Source organism: Semicossyphus pulcher, unplaced genomic scaffold (genome assembly GCF_022749685.1).
Source record: "Semicossyphus pulcher isolate SPU_LCO1_2020_fin unplaced genomic scaffold, fSemPul1.0.p SCAF_2, whole genome shotgun sequence".
Lineage (NCBI taxonomy): Eukaryota > Metazoa > Chordata > Actinopteri > Labriformes > Labridae > Semicossyphus > Semicossyphus pulcher.
This window is the reverse complement of record NW_027211693.1, coordinates 20,927,076-20,949,255: the sequence shown is the minus strand read 5'-3', so window position 1 is coordinate 20,949,255 and position 22,180 is coordinate 20,927,076. Positions and strand designations below refer to the sequence as shown.

Sequence of the window (22,180 nt, the reverse complement as noted above, 5' to 3'; positions counted from 1 at the left end):
GGCCTTTTCAATAACGAGTGTAATTATGTTTGATCCAAATCTCGCTGCAATTTTCTATCCAAGTGCTCCTACTGAACACCCTGCCACCTCCTGATCCATGGAGCACAGATGGAGTTACAGCCCGACAGGCTCGATACAGAGAAACCGTGACGACGCAAAGTGAGCATCATCTTGTTAAGTGAACCAGGAGTCTCAACAAACTGCCTTCATATACAGTGTATGCCTCTAAAGTCTCGCAACTGCGTAACTGCTTGGAAATGTCTTTATGTGCAGCATTTTTGTCTCCTTGATTGGTGAGTAACACACACACACATAAACATACACACACATTTCTGTCTACATGACCAACAGTGGACTATATTTCTACACCAACCAAGTGAGGACCACAGCTTCTGGTCATTAAAAAACAGAAGGTCTTTTTCATTATATAAATAATGTTTTTTTTTGTTTTGTTTTCAGGGGTTCATAAACTTTCACCCCTGTTTTTCTATCAAAGACGGGACCTCTATGTGAAAATACGTTCATTGGTGAGTCATTAAAATCCCTGCACCATCCTACAGAGGCAGCACTGAGTGTAACCTATAACACTTACACTTCAACAGGTCCCCTCAAAGCTAAAATTAAAGTTTTAAAGTTTTAGACAAGATTCAGCTAAATTAAAGCATGCCCGATAGTGGACCTCCAAAAGGTCCCCTGTTGGCTCAGTGGTCCACTTTTAGGAAACGTGTAATGACGGCAAGGGCCACTGTTGAAAAACAAACCATATTTAAAACACACTATCCACTGAATACGAGATTCAAAACCATGCTCATTATAATACAGGCGTACCAAAACAACAACAAACAACAGAGTGCCAAACCTGGAGGCCGTGTCAAACAATCATATATGATATAATTTCTGTGTCCAGTCTCACAAAGACAAACTTACTCTGTCATTTAAATCTGAATGACAGTCACATTTCAGATAAACGTCTACATTCATCTGTTGCTGTTCTTGACTATCTTAAGTTGCACCATTTGCTTTGAATTCTGGGTAAATCAATGCTTACGTTAATCTCCACCAAAACATGGCTGACCAAGAAACTGCATTAAGCTGCTCAGCTCCAGCAGCCTTCAAGAGACACGACAGTTACAAAGACTTTACAGAGTGAAGAATGTAACAAAACAAAAAACTTCCTGACACATAACATTGTAAGTAAGTACAGACCTGTAGCAGAGCTTAGACACTCTGGCTTCTTAATGTGGCAGGGCTCAGCAGTTCTTCCAACCTGTCAGTCAGGCTCAGGAAAGTTTCTTTGCATAAACTAAAACGACTGAAGATCCTCGTTACTGTGAATTTGTAATGTGTTGCTGTGGTCTCTAAAAACTTTGTCCCTTCTTACTGACTTATTTAACAACAATGGTTAAAAGCCACAAATTATTTTCTAGTTAACCTGTTACTATGGAAACATGCATCTATTTTGACTTAGCCTTGAAGTGGGTAGGTTAAGTTCAAAGCTTTAAAATAAGCTTGTGAAACTATCTAAGTTACAAGAGAGAAGTACAGGGGCGGCTGTGGCTCAGTGGTAGAGTGGGTCGTCTCTCAATCGGAAGGTTGGGGGTTCGATCACTGACTTGGAGATGGGCACTCAGGCCTTTGCCATCAGTGTGTGAATGAGTGTGTGAATGGGTGAATGTGACATGTAGTGTAAAAGCTATATAAGTACAGTCCATTTACCATTTACAACTAAGACTTACTTAACATTACAGAACAAGCTATGCTATATCTCAGAGACCAGCCCCTGAATGATCCCCTAAAGCTTACAAATTAGACAAAAGTCAGATAGTTAATAACATCACATAAAATAAGAAATCACTATTCAGTCCGTAATGGGACATCTACATTATTGTAACTTCAAGACTCACATCGCAAGATGTGTATCAGTTGCTTTCTTGTTTTTTTAGAGTGTCCCACTCGCCTACCAAGTCCCAGTCACTGCCCTGGCCGATTAGATCTACATACTGTACTGATAAATAAAACAGTGCTGGCAGACAAGACATGATGGTGTCACAATGAAACCTGTGGGCTGATATTTCAGATGTTTCCCCTCATCCACCTCCCCATCAAATCCAATGCTTCTCCTCCACTCCTGTCAAGTAGTATGCTTTGCCAGGGAATTTAGTGCATGTGCGATAATTATCAAGTGATCTCTCTCTTTTGCACATATACCAATGTACTTCAAGGCCCTGTTGAGAGTTTCCACGTTGTTGTAATGTGTAAAGGCACTGATTTGACAAAGTAAGAAAGAGTTGCACACAAATTAACGCTGCAAGCCTTCATAATGTTTATTGCTGCTTATGTAGTCCTCAAATAAAGGACTACATCATTTCAAGAAGTAGAAGAAGAAGAAGAAGGATTTATGCTCGGGACTTTTGTGTTGACAGCGTTTAAGTAGAGAATAAAATCAGTTTGCTTGTGGATTTTAGTAAACAACAGTATTACCAAAGTGTAAAGCCTACAGGGATTGTAATTTTACACGCTCCAACATAGTGTATCTTTCAAATAGCGTTGGCAAATATCTAGAGAGCTACAAAGTCTGGATTTGCCCTCTAAAGGACACTTAATCTCTGTTATGCAAATGACTAACTGATTTAACTTGCAGATAAAATAATATCATGGTCCATAGCTTCAGCGAGTGATGCTGTTGGGCAAATACAGATTTCAAGTGAATAGTTTGACATATTAAGCAGCAAATAGGACTGTGAATTACTAAAATACAAAGAAAAGCATTCAAACCCAGTAGGAGCTAATGACTTGAGGAAATCAATTAAACAGACAAAATACACTCAGATGTCTTTTGGGGGGAAATGCTTCTTCAACTGAAAAATTGAAAAACCTTAAAATTGGCAACATAACAAGGTTGACAACACAAACAAATTGGGTGCTGACAAAATCAAAAGAGCAAACGGATCGTTTTATTAAAATGAACTGGCGTTGAGAATGTGTGTCTGCATGTCTGTCACTGAAGCAGACTGGATTCTTACACACCGCTGACACACAACACAGTCCTGTAATGCATTTTTCTGCAGGGTGTAATTTGTCTAAAGAGAGAGGATGTCGTACAGTGAAGCAGCTTCAGCTACATTGTTCTTTTAGAGATAACACTGATTCTGCTATAACCATAATGTTATAATGTTGGAGGCTCCTCCCCTCCTATCTATTATCTTAATACTTGATGACCTTTCCTCATTTTGGACAGCTTCTGATGGACATGATTTTGAACTGCTGCTGAAGAACATAAGACATTACTTGTGTTTGCACTGTATAACATGGTATAATACAATAGATTAACAAACAGTAAGCGCTAAATCTGTGATTGGCGTTGACAAGATTTATCATGCAGTGCTGCAACTTCCATATAAATCTCTTTGGATTACTGTTATTGGAGTAGCATTTCATTTGAGGTCTCAAAGGGATTTAGAGCTTTTTAGGAGCTAAAAGACATGTGTCATATCACTTTGTATGATAATGCATAGCACAATTCTTTGTTTATGCATGTCTGTGTTTATGCATGACTTTTTGGCAAACAAAAGGAATATTACCCATATTTCTTTGTGGATGGCCAATTTATCATACACAACACCAAATACTTCCCTATTTAGATAGATAGATATACATACAGCAATGATTTATAGTGTATTGTTGTATTTTGTCATCTTCATCAACTGTGCAAGCTGAGCTTGTGTCAAAGAGAAGACTCCCTTATGCAGTTTTTTCCATATGGTCTGTGACACACAATGGATACAGCAGTGGCAGCGCGCACAACTCCAAAAATAAGTTACAAAGTATCGTTTCGGGTGTACGGCAAAAAATGAAAACCAGAAAAAACCGAAAGCTCTGGCACTCACACGATCAAGTAGAACGTGTTTCGGCTCTTATGCCGTCTTCAGCATCCTTGAAGACATACCAGCATATGCTGAAGACGGCATAAGAGCCGAAACACGTTCATCTGTGACCCACATTAAAGTCAGTTCTACTTGATCCTGTGAGTGCTGGAGCTTTCTGGTTTGTCTGTGACACCTAAAACAATAGGGGTGGGAATTGCAGGGTAACTCACGATACGTGATGCTTGGCCCACGATAACACACGATAATTGTCATCATCATGATATCTGATTCTTCTTCGGGCGATTAATTTCCATTCACATTACACTCATTCATGTCATAAGCACCACCACGAGGAGTCATGAAGTAGTGATGCAGTGAGTCAAAATCGCAGGGAAATCTGTTCAGAGCGCCATTTATTTGTGAATTAAAATATCGATATTTGGCACCAGTCAGGACGACCATATACTAATGTATCAATACTTTGTACCACCCCTACAAAACAATGAGGAAGTAAAATTGTAAGTGGTTACATTTATATGGCACTTGAATCCAAATCACTTTACACTTACAAAACATTTCGTTGCAAGCTACCACGTCTGACCATAAGGATCAATTTGGGGTTCAGTGTTGTGCATGTTGACAGGGGGTCAAATCGCAAACCCAGTAATAGGCTGACAGCTGACACTACATGCTGAGCCTCAGCTGCCTCTCAGTAAAGCCAACATGAACAAAATGAAGGTTAATAAAATGTCACATTCTTACCTGTGAGATGGCTGTTTGTGATTGGTGCAGATGGCTGTCTGGTAGTCATGGCTAACACACACCTTGTGAGGAGGACATCGCACTTTCAGACAGGGGTCCTTGGTGGCATCTGGACCTACGGGGAGAGATCAGGGATAAACTTTAGCTGCAAAAAGTGGAAACATGCAGGCAAGAGAACAATGCGGTGCTCAAGTTGAAAGTTGACGCAACCAAATATCAAGCTGTTCATTTGGTTTCCCAGCTGGCAGATTCTTACGTTCGACTAACTGAAGCAGACAGAAAAATAATGAGTTGGAGCAGAGACCGAGAAGAAGAATGGTAAAAGGTATGAAGTAAACGTTGAGTTTTCCGCAGTGTGAGCTGCTTAATGAGGACTATTCTCTCTGAGCGCCGACCTCATCTTCTTCCAAATCAATCTCCACAGTGACATTATCGCTGTGGCAGCCAGGCACAGCTGGCTGGTGTCCAGGGTGACAAAAGATCAAAGCAGCTCATTGACTCTGAGCATTGTGTCATTTCACACTAGGCTAACAGCACAAACCCACTTTCATTTGACAGACAGAGGAAAGGAAAAAAAGGAGATGAAAAAAAAGCTACAGTAGCAGCAAAAGAGAGACAATAGGTTTTCACCAGCAAGGACCGTGCCCCAACAATGTTTAATGTAGGTTTAATGAAATGTGGAGGTACTGGATGTTACGGATGATGAAAAGATATAAAGAAGGGGATTAATGTGGAGGAGGAAGTACCCGTTCAGGGCAATTTAAGATGGACCTACTGGGGGAAGAGAGGACTCAGTGTGGGGGGGATCTGTCTCAGGAGTTTAGTAGCCCAAGCAGATTTTGGGTCGCCAAAAGGGTCAAAAGATTTAAATGGAGCCGAGGTTAGAATGATTGTGAAGATTGTGCTAAGGGAGGAGCGATATGCGTGAGAGGGCTGAAATGGCTTCTATGTAAGTATCACAGTATCCTCCCTGATTAAACTGCCTCTGCACTCAACTGCCTCAGTAGGGCAAAGAACCTGGTGGCTGTGAAAACCTGTCAGCAAGAACATAAAGCCACAGAGAGTCGGATTGAGCATAATCATCTGGCTCTGATCTTTATTCCAGGAAGGCAGAGCATGAAGTATAATGGTAAAGGGAGGATCTTAAAACAATTTATGTGGAAGGGAGAACCTTTGACCGCTTAGATGCCTGACTAGACCTTGGTTAGTTCCTGGGTTGGCTGGCTGAAAGAGCTAGCAAGGCCCTGCTGGGAGCGGGGGCTGATGACGCTAGTTTTGGCCTTGAAGGGGTTAGAGCAGCTGGGATGTCACATGTGACTACCCTGGAAGTTATGGCGATGATGCTGGAAGAGACTGTGTGTTTGTTTTTGCTGGAGCACTGACTTGGTTGAACGGAGATTTCCTTTAGCCTTTTACAGTCTGTTGGAGTAGAGCTATAGTCCAAACTCTGCTGTTATGTGAGTCATGCTCCTGAATAGGGCTGGGTATCAAGAAGGATTCTGATTCACAGGGTCCCAATTTGATTTCCCATCCGATTCGATATCGTTTTTTGTTAGGGGTATTTCAGTTATAATATCAATGCACCTCTAACCTGGTGCACTTTATCAACATTTTTAATGTTTACAATAAGAATTAACCCCAAAGAAGTTACACCATGTGCTTATTATTTAGCATGACAAACACACAGCAGTCAACACAATGTTAACAATTTTATGAATTAGGTGGCTTATGAGCTTTTTCTCCAGTTTCAGATTTTTGGTTCATGGTTTCGATTAAACGAACTGAGCTTCAACTTGCGCGAGATTTGGCCACGAGATCTCACAGCGCGAAGAACAAAATCACATGAGAGTTATGGGGAAAGGCATATTGTATGACAACAATGTCAAACCCAACGCTAACAGAGAGTAACATAAACATCAGTGAAACTAACTTACATATTCATGGACACACACACACATAAAAAGAGTCCGTCGGCGATCGCTGATGTCTCCGTAGTAGGTGCAGTAAACAAGTCCGTGCATGTCTCCCTCACTGCCGTGTTTTGGTGGAAACTCTGAGTCGTGCTGCATTCAGGAGCGTTTTTATACATATTTGTAAAGATCGATCTCGGGATTTATGAGTCGATATTGGGTCATTCAAATGAAAAATCGATTTGAATCAGAAAAATTGGTTTTTTAAACCCAGCCCTGCTGCTGAACCTAAGTTGACTTGCTACCTTCATTAGGATTAGTGCACTTGTGGTCATGTGGAATATATCACAAAAACTCTACCAGATATGGATGGCAGAAAGATAAAAGCCCCTATAATGAATAAAACCAACAGAAAAGACAAAGCTTCCAAATCATGATCAAAGACAATGTTTTTTTTAAACCACAAAGACCGCATGTTTTTACCATGCTGATCAAACTAAGTTTCATATAAAATCCCCAGTTAATTAGGACGGAGAACAGAGTGTATAGATCAAAGCGTTATGTACAAGACATTAGCATTTGGCTGCTAACATCATAAAACGAGAGTGGCCTTGTCTCCATTAGAGGCCTAATGGGATGTGTTTGAGCCACAGCTGGTGTCTGCTGCGAACATCAACTACTCTGACCTGATCAAACAGTGTTCGCATGCTGCTTTATCAGCGTTAAATCAGCCGGAGAGTCAGACGTAAGGGCAGTTTTCTCTCCTCCCCGCGCAGTAATCTAAACAACCATCTATAAAATGAATGGACAGTTACACATATCGACTCCTGATATGAATAACGTTGAAAATACTCTATCAGGAGCAGACAAAGAATAAGGGAGATATTAGCCCAGCACACACAATGAAGATGGTGAAGCTCAGATAGTCTCAAAGGGAACAGATTCACACACATTTGCTTCCTTACAATCTGTGAAACACAACAGCTGGTGTGCCCTCTCATATTCTCCTGAATGCAGAGAGATGAAATGTCAACCTTCGCTCATGATAGCCGCCTGCTCTGCTGTGTGTTGTGTGTTTCTGTCGCCTGCTTATTTGGGCCCGTCCTCACCTCCATCTATCAGCGCTGGAGGAAACCCATCTTATTTCACTTTACCGCAAAATGACTTTATCGCTGCGAGGAAATGAGAGATGAAGGGATCGAGGAGAGAGCCAGAAAGGAAGGATCGGTCTGTATCTGGTTGACAGAGGATTGGAGGACAATTTAGGATTAGTGCGTGACCTCCACTTCCAGACAAATGGGAAACCAGCAGCACACCTTCAGCACACAAATACACACAGCATCACATGTAAATGATTACAGATAAAACTTTCTCATAAACAGTAAAGCAGTTAATTTGGAGAGACAATGACGCCCTGGACGTGGAATCGTTTTCAGCGGATGTGATGTGAATATTTATGGTGTGTATAGGAGGAGAAGGCAGGAGAAGGAGGAGAGGAAAGCAGGGAGCAATGGAGAGGAGAGAAATCACAAAGGAGAAGAGGAAAGGAACGGAAAAGAGAGGAGAAAGTGACAGGATGAAGAGGGGGCAGGGAAGAGGAGCGAATGGAAGAGTGTAGGCTAAAAGAGAGTTTTATCCGTCTATTTAAAGCTTGAGTGAGCAGCATTGGCGGTTAAACCAGCCAATCAATTGTAATGCAGGCGCACTGCAGCACACTCCTGCCACCTCTCTTTCACTTTCCTCAATACGACTCTCTCATCTCCTTTTATTCCCCCTCTCTTCTCTCTAATCTTAAGCGTGACTTTATCCCCGTTTGTGTGTGTCTTTGAATCATATGCACGAGCAATATAACTTGACGTGCCTTACTGCATATCCATTCTTTCCAAAGTGCCAAGTAAAACTCCTTTCCACACTCACACCTTGAAAATGTTATTGATTTTATGTAAATGAACAAGGTTGTCTGCTGCTGATAAGACAGTGCCAAATGAACAAGTGTAAAAGATTCAAGTTTGTGTGTGTGCGTGAAGAAAGTATGATATTTTATGAGACACTGCCTAAAGTGTAACTCGCTGATAAAGGAAGGAAAAACAGGAAGAAGTCATGTGTGTGTTCTGCATGATGTTGGGGTTACGGTTTGGGATCAGTTTTGCACACCATCACCAATTTGTCAAGCTTTGTCCTTGGACATATGTAGCGTTGACTGATGACCCCTGGGTGCTGGGTTACCAGTCTGGAGGGGTGAGACAGATGGGAGAGTTGGCAGAGCTGCGGCTGAAGGCAGTGAGTGCACAAGACAACAGCAGATCATTTACACATGAACACAACCGTCCTCAGTTTGAGGTTAAGTTGGGACTATTTACACTTCTCTCTGAGAAGTCCGAGACAGACAAAACTCACTATAAACTTATATACATTAATGAGATTCAGAGACCATTAAGAGCAAATGATCATATAGCTACACTCAGAGACCTAACACATACATGAACTTCAGACTAAGCTTGATAGGATTCTGCAATTACAACAGTCGTATACGTTAATTGCATGTCTAACTATGTCTGACTCTATTCAGGCCCATCTCCTAGAAATTACGTTCACAAGTGATTTGCCACAGCAAATGCGTTTTGGAGGGAAAGTAATACTAACATAAATAAGGGATCATGCACAGTGAGCAGGTTGTTATGGCAGAATGGAACTCTTGTCTCACATTATCCTGCTCATTACACAGCTTTTATCTTACAACATCAATTATTTGACACAATATATTGATTTGGAAATTATTTTTTTAATTTAAAAATGATTCTCTTTCTGTTCTCAGTTTTTTTTTTTATATTACTGGACTTCTTTCGGCGGATTGATATGATTATAGTTAGTCCTCAGGATTGTGGGATTAGACCCGCATCCCTAGCAACGGTCTGTTCTTCGGAACAACGGTCTGTTATCGAGAAATAACAGACCTCAAAATGTAAAGTATTTAACACAGCCGTATAATGATCAAGAAATAACTTGTGCCTGACTAGTCCCAGAAATAAAATGAATAATAACAGTGTATTTTTTTCTTGACGATGTATTCCTCCGCTAAAATACACGATCTTGCAATACAGTATCCACTCCTAGTGCATTTTGCATGGTTATTTTTCATACGCAGTGACATGAGACGTTAGATTTGGATTAAAATCCAAGCAACAAGAAGAATCTTTTCCTAACTACATGGTTTTATTGCCCAAACTTCACAACAAACAACCCACGAACTTGTGTGGACAAGAGTCGAGGCTCTAGTGTGACAGTCATGCGCTTTGTACGGCTAATACCCAACACAGTGATCCACTTGCGAACCCATTATTGTAGAGTTTCATTAAGTCTAAAAACATTGTCTGAACATGATCCAGGCAGTGGTTTCATTGTCTCAACAAGTTATCATATTAATGTTATTTCTAGGAGACGACGTTGCTTCATTAGATTGTAACTGACACCAGCAGAGACATGAAACATCGTGTCAAGTTGGGTCCTACATTTCTGCCACTGTCAGAAATCTGATGCAGCCGTTGTGATCTCGGACCACCGACTTTGATTGACTACCAGTGATTTCATCACGTTTCTCTCACGGTTGTCAGATTTCGTTCGCACAGTGTAAAGCGGTCATTAGAGGGAGGCTGGGGCAGGGGGACTGCGGCAGCAAGTGTTCACAGAGTGTGAGTGAATGAACATGATTGGACGGTACCAGTCAGATGAATGAAGCAGCTGATGCCAAAGCTTCAGTATAAAGCATATGATCTCATGGGTTCTCTTTACATACAGTAAATACATGTGTAATATGCTAACATTAGGAAGGTTAAGCTGTCACCATTAGACAGTGTTTTTAATGGGCTGGAAGACCCCTCTACAGGGCAAAATCTGTAAACATTAACACCTTGTGGCTGTTGTACATTTCACTGCTGTGTGGCTGCAAAGCCAGCATCAACCCAGCTACCATCTGGTCAGACCTGCTTTTATATACTGAGGGGGGGAATCAATATACTCCTTGGTTGGTAGCTCATGCTCAGCAGCACAGCAAGCACATAAAAGAAAATATATTCCCTGCTGAAATCAAAAGTTTTGCTGCATCTTAGAAAAAAAATCCTCTGACATAAAAGCTTCAGCTGGCCGAACATGAAGATCAAAGTCAGCTTCATCAAGCTCATGAGACAGAGAGCTTGTATATACAGTATAGATGTCTTCATATATTATCTATAAGAGACCCAAACCTACAAACCTTCTGCTCTTGCTATTACCGCAAGCGCAGTTCTCTCACATTGTAGGTTTAATATTGACTTCCACAGCCTTCCCCACCGCCTCCCCTCCTCCCTCTTCCCTCCATCCACAGCTTAGGGCCCGCAGGGAGTCCCAGTGCAAACACAGCCAGTCAGAGGAGAGCTAGACACATACTGGCGGCATCAGAAAATTAAGAGAGCCATTAATATTCAGCTTTGTGCTTCTGTGTGTAATAAAGCTTCAATAGGAAAATATGAAAATGTCCTTTTTTATGACATTCAACAAAAGATGTTGATTTATTTCTAGAGCAGCGGTAATTTTATTTGTGTAAATGTCAAGGTTTCATATTAGATTTTGGAATGAAAATTCTTCTTTATGACATTTAAACCGATTTATACACTTTACCTGCAAGTCGCCCAAAATACGGATGTGAGGTTTTTGAAACAAATGTTCAACTAAGTGTCCAACAATGTTGTTTTCTCATCCCTTTCACGACCGAGGCAGTGAGGTTTTAAAGTAACATTACATGTACACTTGTTTCCAGAGGTGGAATCAACGAATTACAAATACTCAAGTTACTGTCATTGAGTAGCTTTTTCATGTAGGGAAACACCACCTTTGACACAGGCTGAAGAAAGTTTTTTGTTTAACCAGAAACAGCCGTTACATCGCTCTCTGCCAAGCCACCAGACTCCATTAACAAAACAGTCGTTTTACCTCGCAGAACACAGGACTTGCTGATGGTCTACCGCTGCCTCGTTACCTTAGTAACCTTTTAAAACACCACACAATAACAGTAACAAACTAACCAATCGAGGGCAGCGGTGGTAGACCATCAGCAGCTCCCGTGTTCTGTGAGGTAAAATGATTTTGTCAATGGAGTCTGGTGGCTATGAAGAGAGCTGTAACTGCTGTTTCTGGTTCAACAAAGGATCTTACTCTTCGACAGAAGGTCCATCTCTCGTCATTTTGACACCAACACATGTAAACATAGGGCCCAGGTTTGAAAATAACATAGTTTAATTTAATTTAATTTGCATAGGATGCATCAAGTACTTTTACTTGAGTAATATTTCAGTACCCTTTACACCTCTGCTTGTTTCCTGCAAGAACATTATTTGTCGTAATTGTAGGCGCAGTAGGCAGTCATTAAATCCTAATCAGTGCTTTACACAACCCCTTTGATTTAATGCACACTCTCAATGGGATACTGAAGTGGAGTTTCCGTGTGCGATACTTTGCAATAAACACGTTTGAGGTTTTAATCCTGCTGTAACTGAATCACTGTTAACTGCATTAGTGTCAGTGTTACTGTGTTTGCACTGTGATTCATTAAGACAAGTGTGCGTGCGAGTTCCTGGATCATCCGACCTCGAACATATCTACCCGCTATTTAATTGCCGCAACACTTCCAAGTGCAGTCCTGGCAGAAAGCACATTACACTGGAAGCTGTGAAATTTTATTACAATTAAAGCTGACAGTAAATTGCCCTTCACGTCCACTTTTTGTCTCCTCAAGTTTTTCTCCCTCTTTTTGTCACCCTTAATGTTCCTTAAGAGACGGGGAGGAGGAGGGTGAGATAAAGCACTCTCCTCTTGTCCTCTAATGCTGGACGGGGGCCAGAATGGAGTGCAGTGATTGGATAATAAAGATAGTCAGAGTCCAATAGAAGAGGCCATGTCGCCAACAAGCCCTGTCAGACAGCAGAGGGTGACCTTAAATTAATTGCCGCTGCTGAGCCGGACGCGGGTCAGCGGGGTGTTTCTGTAATCTGTGAGTATGGGTGTGTGTGTGTGTGCGCGCTCCTTATTGACATCGTGCTCCATTGCTCCCCATTGTTTGCTCTTCCCTGCTAGTGTTTCTAATAGCAAACAAACAAGTTTGATATAAGTAAACAAGAGCTTCAACAACCGTTCCCAAAGGACAAATTCTCCACTGTTATTTGAAAAATGAGCATCACTTTCATGCTTTGATAAACTAATTAAAAAGGTGTTTCTTCTCTTTTACCTGGGGGGGGGGGCTACAGAGGAAAACAAGAGATGGAGAGAGAGAGAGAGAGAGAGAGAGAGAGAGAGAAGAAAAGCAAACAGATCAGGAGGAGATACAATCTCCTTGTCTCTCCGCTTTGTGAACGCTCCTCGGGATCTGACTGTTTGGCCTGTGAGAGGCACTGGAGGATGACAGAGAGGAATGATGGAGGGATGAACACATGGAGAGGGCCTCTGGGAGGATGAAGAGATAGACTGGATTCACCATCCATAAAATTAATTATTGAAAACATGGGCAATCATATTATTGTGGATGTAACTGAGGAATGGAGAAGATAAACAGGCGGCTTCAGTTTGAATGTCAGAGAAGAAAGCGGCGGTGGCTTACGGGGGAGAAATATCTGGAGAGAGGACGGCTATTGACTATCGCTTACAAACTGAATATTCATCACTGCCACACGACCATTACACACACACAAAATGCACGCACACACTTTATTGTGAAAAGGCCTGAAAGAGGATGTTTTGTGAAGCGGTTGCTGGCAGCAAAGTATTTTTTAGGGAACGCTGTGAAAGCAAATAATCACACAGTCTTTGAAGACAGCTTCAAAGCGGAGGAGCGTTTAAGGACATGTGCACACAAAAGGACATTTATTCCAGGTGGAAGATGCTAATTGTCACAGTCTAAATAAAGTTGTATGTAACCTTTTGTGCTTGAGGTGTGTTTACAATTCTTATCATTGTCACGGAGAACAGAGGGAGTGGAAATAAAAGCATAAAATGCATGACAACGCACACATAAATACACACTATAGCTGTAGATAATGAACAGTTTTTTGGGTCATACAGACCAACAAGTTTCCCTTTAGTAACTCAGTCTTTTTACTAACTCTGGTGTCAAACCATCCTTATCAATATGAGATGCTCAGGGCAGCTGTTCAGGCGGCCCTGCTCTTGCGAAGTGAGGTAATGTTGTAGAAAGAGCTTGAAAGTCTGCTTGGGGTGGTACTTGGGGGTGATGGATGGGACAAACATTGTTCTGGTCTCCTGAGTCGAAGTCGAAGTCCTGCACTGAGTCACTTTTTAACCCATATTTTTTTATGTTTTTCCAGTTTAGGAAAAACAGGTTTAACCATGCGTTAGGAAGGGAGAAAAATGGCACCAAAGAGCACCCTCTAACAGACGTGACAACAGGTTATAAAGGAGGAAATCAGAGCTTTAAACAGGTGCTGCAGAGTATCTTGTTAGTCTGTATGAGACAGCAAACAGCTGCAAAGCAGATGTGTGGGATGAACACGTGGTCAGGGTATGTACAGTAGTACAAAGGGTTATCTGAATGTTACTCGGAAGCAGTTTTAGTTTTGTTAACAAAAATTCTGACGATAAATGTTCAACAAGTTTTTATCCGTGATGAAGATGAGACGTTGACGAGCTAAAAATAGCTCATTGATAATTAAAACTGATGGCACGTATGAACTGTCAGACATCTGAAACCCATGTTTTCCCCCACTGTGCGTCTATTCAAAATACAGGCAACGCATTCCTGTCACTGATAGAATTGGATGAGGGGCGTGTGCAGATCCCCCTGAATCCGACCCAGCCATACAGGTAATGATGTCCCAAAGCCTTTCTATCATCGGCGGTCTGCTTCCCACTTATTACGGTAAAAACCAACACTGCTGCTGCAAAGAGAGGAACGTGCAGCATGTGCTGCTGTAACTGCACGGCTTTGTTCTGCGGCTTTACATGCCTATCATTACGGTTCCAAAAGTTTCCAATTGTGCACATAACCTCAGCTGAGGATCTTTATTACAATGGAGAACATTGTCAGGAAATAATTATTGAAGGGACTTAAGGACTTCATCTTCAGACGGAATCAGAAATAGCTGCCAAAATGAACACTGCTGAGAAGAGGAGGAGTCATTAGGATTCATCCTCTGGACAGCACGCATGTTTGTAGAAAACTTTACAAATCTTTACACTGTTTTTTATGATGTTTCAGTTTGGACCAAAGCAATTTTAAAATGTAACATGTGTCTGCTTGTGGATGTTTTAATACAGACTAAACTTATTCTACTTGCGTATTTGAGTTGAGCTGGTCCTACAAGGATTAAAAGTGAATGATTTCAGCTTGAAGGAAGCAGAAGGGGAAGGTTTATTTTATTCATTCAAGATTTTCTTTACACTTGTACAATGTCAAGTGCTCGTTCTCCTGCTTTAAGAAAAGCTTCCCCTTCCTCTTACCTGACCATGTGCTGCTGCCAAACAAGGAGTTTGTGTCAGTCTGACCTTTTGGTCATTTTCAGCAGAGGTCACAGAGAAAGAGCACACGCTCCACTCACAGCCTTAGTCTTCTGGCTTCTGTCTCATTGACACGCGGTGATCTCTTACGACTTTTTCCACACACAGGTGGATGACAGATCCGGCCTCTTGCCTCACCTTCAGTGTCAGAGATAATTAAATGTTTTTGCACCATCCTAGACTGAGGCATTCATTAATCTGAAGCTGAAGGGTGCGTGTGCGTGCGTCTGTGTGTGTGAAGAGGATCAGAACCCCGTATCTGCTCTACCTTTATCTCTCCTCCCCTGTCATTACCCACTCATATTCACTATATTGTGTTCCTCACACAAAGCTCACAAAGAGTGTCCATCCGATATTTTAGCTAAAGCAGGCAGTTAAATGACAAATAAGAGAAAGAAGACCACATTCTGTTCACTAATCTCCTCCTCCATTACACTGTTTCGAGAAGATAAAGCCTGGGTGCAGAAATGAACACATTATACCCCCGGCAAGACCCCCACACTACACAGTGACTCACGCCACAGAGCGGTGAAACAAGGGAAGAATGCAGAGCTACATGACAAGGTGTGTAATGTAGTCATAACCACTCATTTTGCTCCATTTAGATGGAGACGGAGTGTTTGCCCATACAGAACATCAGGGGTCAGAACCAGTGACTCACTCACATTTCTACGTGAGTTACTGAGACATCTGGCTTTCACAACCAAGGTGGGGACCCATCGGCTACAGTCCGACGACAGTATAGCCTCTGGGGACAACGCTGAACATGTCGGGTATTCCGCTTTAGGATGACAGATACTAAGCAAGTCTGGCTTACTAAACCTGAAAAATAAACCATCTTTCTTGTGATTTACATGAATCAATCTGAAGTTTGCTGGAATTACAACATCATGATGCAGATTAATAAAGAGCAAAAATGAAGCTGTGTCAGGTCTGTCCTCAAGAGGAGAAGAAAACTACTTTTAAAATGCTCCTTTGTTGAACGGAGGTCGGATCGATCATTTCTGGTGCATTCGAGGAAGTCGGGAAATCTGAACGCTGAATGGCTTTTGTGTCAGCGTCAAGGGAATTTATCTCAAGTTAAATTTCTGATCTAGAACTGATTGTTAGCTGAACTTGCTGCAGATGCCTGTTTATAAAGAAAGATCGGGATGTCATTACAGAGCTTTTGCTCTCCACACGGACTGTTCTCCTGCATGTGCCGCAGCCTGCTGATACGTGATTGGTCAAATAGAAACCAGAACACTTCCCGTGTTATTACAGTTTTATGTAGAATCTGTAAATAGAGATTACTTTTACAACGAATGTTCACTGTTTTTCAGTTCAGAACAGAAACACCAAACACAAAGTGTTTTAATTTAAATCTCTGATTTGCAGCTTTCTACAAGAGAGAAACACTCCCTGAAAACAGACACAGGCTTCATCCAGATGACATCAAAAACAAGAAAGAGGGTGGTTATACGCACATCACGTACGTGCAGGGTCTTCTTTTCCTCGCCAGAAACAAGAAAACCACAATCTTACTAAAAATAACCAAACCTTCACCACAAACCCAGCGTCTGAGTTTGAGATGACTCAGCTTCATTATTCAGGCTGAATCTGAAAGCAGCACAATGGCTGTGGCTCATTTTGTAGATTCTTCAGGCTTTGATGCTGTGAATTACTGAATGTTACCATGCAGCTTATCTCCCATTGAACGACATCAAAACATGTGTAATTGGTTTGGTAATTACATAACAAACAGAATACAATGTGCGCATTTCAAATTGCATTTGATTTACCGATTGGTTCCTCAATTAGTTTTCCATTTGGCAAATCTGTTATCATTTTAGCAGCAATCAGGAGCCGTGCAGTGGAACAAGAACGCTCAATGGCTGTCACTCTAACATGTTCATGCATCCATGTGCATGCTCTAAATAATAACTCAGGCGTTATGTGTGTGCAATATCAACAGGTTCACAAGGTATATAAGCATCCTGTTTTTCACCATGAAGATCCCCCACTGAGAACATAGTGAAAGGGTTTACTTATCCACTATATTTTACTTATTTTCCACTTGTTTTATTTGGATATTTATCAAAAGTTTATTAATTATTTTCATGTGCTTGTTAATTTGTCTTTTTTACAGTAGGATCAAAAACATTTGAAGCCCAGAAACTGCCTTGGCTAGACAGTAAATAAGGGACACTACTTCCAAACACATTGTAAACATTGATTAATATATGCTGAGTTGTAAAATATTCTATTACATGATGAATAAATGTTTTACACCCTATTTCCTATTAATCAAGCTAAGTGCTAAATGAGCAGATTTAAGAGCCTGATGCCCACATGAGTGACTGTCTGTATTCTTAAGTCTGATAGTTTTGGAATTAACCGAATATATTTTCCATATACTGAAAAAAAGAATCTATTAAATCCATTGTGTCTGTTTGGAAACAGAGAAGAAGCCTTTTGAATGTATTTGATGATACCTTTAATCTGAAACAAACAACATTACGGAGGATTACGCCCACGTTAGCTTGTTAAACTCTGCTAAGCTGCGAGCACAAACACCAGAATGACAGGTATGCTGTTCTGAAGAGGAACATCTTTACTCCAGTGCAACACTGCCAATGTGCTGAAATTACAGTTATCATGTCAGCCTGCTCTAACACACCATGATGTAGGTGTCGAGGCTAACCATGAAAATAGTTGTGTGTTTCGGGCTCCTGTCCTGTTCAGACATCACGCTGTGAGTTTGGTTCTCTCTCTCTGCCATGCTGACATCGCAGCACACAACCTGAGACAGGGTGGAGGACTATTTGTGTTAAACACGGCTATATTATACCCACTGTGTTATAGCATCGCTGCTGAGGCGGCAATTTAAACTCAGTGTAAAGTGAAGCTTCAATCTGTTGTGAAACATCAATGAGTGGCTATCAAAGCATTTATTTCTCATTAAACCTGGCAATCTGGAGGGACCTGACTGTGAGTCTCACTATTAAAGGACGGATTTATCTGCCAAACAGCAAATAAAGTACATCAGAGCTAAACTGGATTAGCAAAGTCAGCTGTAACAACAGGAACAGTTTGTTTAGAGTCAACCAACTTTGGCGACATGTTGGCTGAAGATATTTCTTCCAGTCCGTACAAAAACCTCCCGACCCTGATGGAAGTTAAGCCGAACTCACCGTCCTGTACCGTCTTCTTGGCCGAGCTGGAGTGAACTTTGATTCCTGGGTCTCCGTGTCTGCCTGGTTCAGCATCTCGCTCTGAACAAAAAAACATGGAAAAAAAGTCAATCATTTCTAGATCCCACATTTTCAGCATTTAGGGAAGTATATTTATTTGCGTCAATAGTCACTTAGCGTAGCTTTGCATCAGGGCTCAACACTGGAAGAAACCTGACTCTGTCCAAAGTGTCCGTTGTTAAATCCCCAGATACGTAATGTCTCTGGCACTGCTGAGCAAGGACGTTGTTCACTGAGCTAAGACATGTATCTATACAGCTGTTTAGGTTGGAGCCTATCCCAGCTGACATCCCAGCTAGCAGGGAACGTTCCCATAACATTGGCTAACATTTCCTACAAGTTCTAATTACGTTTGAAAGAAAACGTTTTAACCTAATATTCAAAGAACGTTTTAAGGATGTTCTATCATTTCAAATAAAATTCTTGTAATGTTAAAACTTAAACTAAGACAAAAAGTTTTAACTGCAACATTGTGAAGATTTGTTCAAAATGTTATTGAGGCCTGAACTATCAGAAAGTAATTTATAAAACGTTGCTGAAATGTGATTTGAACATTCTCAATGCAGCTTTCTGAAAATGTTTTCAGAGAACGTTCTCCTACTATTAAAAACATTGCACGTAACATTCGCAGAACGTTTTCAGAACAAAAAAATTCTAGCTGCGATTGAGCAAGAGCACCCTGCGTACACTCTACAATGAGAGCGAGCATGTCTTTGGACTGTGGAAGGAAGCCTGATGCACGGGGAGAACATGCAAACTCCACCCAGAAAGCACCCCTGAGATGCACCTGGGATTCTAACCAGGAACTTTCTAGCTGTAAGTGCTAACAGCACTAACCACTGCACCACTGTGCAGCCTGGCTTGTAACCAATACACACAGGTGGTTGAGCAGGTAGTTTATTTTCAAACTTTGGAGAGAACTTTGATTGCTCTTGAACCACGCATCCTGTCTTATGCTTAGCTAAGCTAATCACCCCCCGCCTCCAGGCCCATATCTGAGTGGTATCATTGTCTCATTTGGCTCCTGGAAAGTAAGCACATAACATTTTCCTAAATTGCTTAGTCGTTCTGTTAAATGTTAGAACATCTGTTTCGTGTCTGTAACTAAACAACACAAAACATCTCGTCAAATAAACTCTTTTGTTCTCCTGAATGAATCCCAGGCCAGACTTGGTCCTGCTGCAAAGCCACACACACATAATTTTTCGCATCTGAAAGGAATAATCACGCCAGCGTCATTACCACACCAACACAAGTCGACTCAGCCAAGGGGGAGCAAAGTAATGCGCCTATCCATCTAGATACAAAAACAATAATCCATCCTGCCTCTAACAAACACAGCGCCGAACAACATCCTGCATGGAAGCAGGCCAGTGGTGGCACAGCCTCGGGGAGCGAGCGGAGCCAAACGCTGAGGTACAGGAAGTTTGTCATGTCTGTCTGTAGGCTGTGACATTAACACCCTGAGATGATTAACCTCCCGACTCATCCATCGCCTCTATTTATTAGCCAGTAAGGCTTTCGAGTGAGGACTGACCATGAAAGAAAGAAGTGTTTGTGTGTGGAGGTAAAAGAAAGTTTGTGTTTGTCAACATGTCCTCTATTCATTTTCATCCACTCTTTTCTTCCTCTCCTCATTAATGGAGCACTTTCTTATCTTTAAGTTATCCTCTCTGCAGGCGATCCCTCTAACGCTCCCGGCAGGCCTCGTGTCTCTACATCTTTGTATCTCCCTCTGCCTCCCTGGAGTCCCTCTGATGCCACTCTCCCATGCTGGCATTTACCCCGAGGCCTCCTGCTATGATCACGATCTGTCGCTTCACGTCCTCTGAAGTTTATTTATCCTAAATGAAGATGATATTTGGAGGTTTTATTTGCCACGAGGCACAAAGGGCAGGATCGAAACACACAAAGCACTCGGTCCTCTCTCTTTGTGATCTACTGGTTTGTGCATCTCCCCTTGAAAACAGCGTGTTCAGCACTGTTTGCACACTGCAGTCCATTGATTCACAGCTTCATTTCGCTTTGAGTCTGCTGTTGGTTTTGGCTCTGCCTTTCCAAACTTGAGGTGTAGGGCAGTAACAATTCACTCTGCTCGCTGTGGCAAACATTAACCCTTTCCTCTTCCTCCATACCATTCCTTCTAATCCATCCTAAACAGAAACGTAACCACTTAGCAGATACGATTAGCTTCATCTGCTCATTAAATTAACAATACCCTGTGTGTGACTGTATGTATTTGCTTCCTCTGTGTCTCAGCAGGCTCCAGGTATCATTGATTACCGCCTCTGTGTGTGGTTGTGTGTGTGTGTGTGTCTGCTTAATTTACTGGAATCACTGTAGCATGTGCGTGTGTGTTTCAGCTGATAGTCCCATTCGTGTGTTAAGACTCCGACGCTGCGAGCGCTCACCCCTCTGAAAGAGCGAGATAAGAGCCGAGCCGAGGGGTCGTGGATATTGAGTCACTTTTTATGATGTGGCCAACAAGCCATTAAAATCAGAGCGGTAAACAATGTTTAAAGAACGCCTGGAGAGGCAGCTACACGGCCTGAGCGCATTACAGCGAAATGAGATATTTGTTCCTGCTCCAGCTCACACTCCATTTAATGCACAGACCTGAGGTGCTCGCTGTTGTTTGTCGTCCTATCTGTCTCTTTTCTTATCAGTTTCTCTCTCTCAGATTCCTTTAGCTCCTCCAGGCGCAGATCAAAGATGGTTATATGAGAATGTATTAAGGAGCAGCGACAGAGTTAGGGGAGATTAAAGATGGAGCGATGAGAAATGGGAGCAGACAGACAGCATATCTTCAGAGAGGCCGAGGCTCAGTGAGATGGAGAAATAGCTGATGAAATATATAACAACGACGAGCACTCTGCTGGGAAAACACAATGTCACGTCTAATCAGTCTGATTGGCAATTTGGAAGCTCCAGATTTTTGAGGCTTTGTTTGTGGCTGCTGCTGCCAAAACCGGAGTGCATCACAAATGACTTTCAGCAGCCAAAACTGTTCCTATAGCAACCACTTATTCACTGTGTAATCTAATTAGACAGACGGACAGGAGAGGTAAACACCTGGAATGGAAATTATGAACTTAACTTGTATTTTCTTCTGTCTTTGTCTGCATTGTGTCCTCTGCTTGTGCCAGCTTGACTCTCCTGTGCTCCTCTGGACTGGCAGTGATAACCGGGCACTGGCGGCCATTTGTAATCCTCCCTTTGACTTCGCTCTCTGGATAATGCATTGCAATCACAGCCGCACAAATCTGTTGGGCATGCCCGTATACAAGAACCCAGAGTGAAACAGCCAGAATACTGATTCTAACATTGGTCTTGCTGACGGTACAAATGTTATCTGCTGCCAAGGACTGTTTCTCAGGCTTAAAGGCCCTTTCAGGGAAACTTTCCAGCCGTTACAGACGGGACCAAGCAGACGAACAACAATACAGATGTATGAAACCAGTCGATGCGAAGGAAGCATGTGCATAAAGTGTGTTTACATGGCAAGAGAAGCAGCCGGTTCTTCTCCTAATACAGCTCGGGTAAAGAAGTACACACTGATTTTAAAGTCATGTGAATGTAACCAAAAGTGTGGCCAAACTATTCAAGTCTGCAACAGACTTCGGCTGGTGTGAGCGAGTGTTTGGGACTGTTCATTTTAAATGGGAAAAGCAAATGTAAAAGTCAGGACATGGTCAATATTTTAATGACTACCAGGCAGCCGTTCTCACACCAGATTGCTGCAGTCAGTCACAGGTGGGTGGAGAGCCAGAAAAACGGTGTGTGAGCTCACAAACAGACTAACGTGGGTACGTGGGTGGGTGTGCTTATATTCCTCTGGTTATGATGGACGAAAATATCGACATATTGGATT

General features: G+C 41.9%; 1 protein-coding gene across 1 annotated transcript in view; it reads right to left on the bottom strand.

Moving 5' to 3' along the window:
- Positions 1 to 22,180, bottom strand: part of spock1 (SPARC (osteonectin), cwcv and kazal like domains proteoglycan 1) — a 69,518-nt gene that overhangs the window by 24,546 nt on the left and 22,792 nt on the right. The window contains exons 3-4 of the mRNA XM_069669345.1: positions 18,250 to 18,330; positions 4,629 to 4,743 (exon numbers count right to left, since the gene is read on the bottom strand). Of these exons, the coding sequence (XP_069525446.1) occupies positions 4,629 to 4,743; positions 18,250 to 18,330 (196 nt within the window). The remainder of the gene's footprint in view (positions 1 to 4,628; positions 4,744 to 18,249; positions 18,331 to 22,180) is intronic.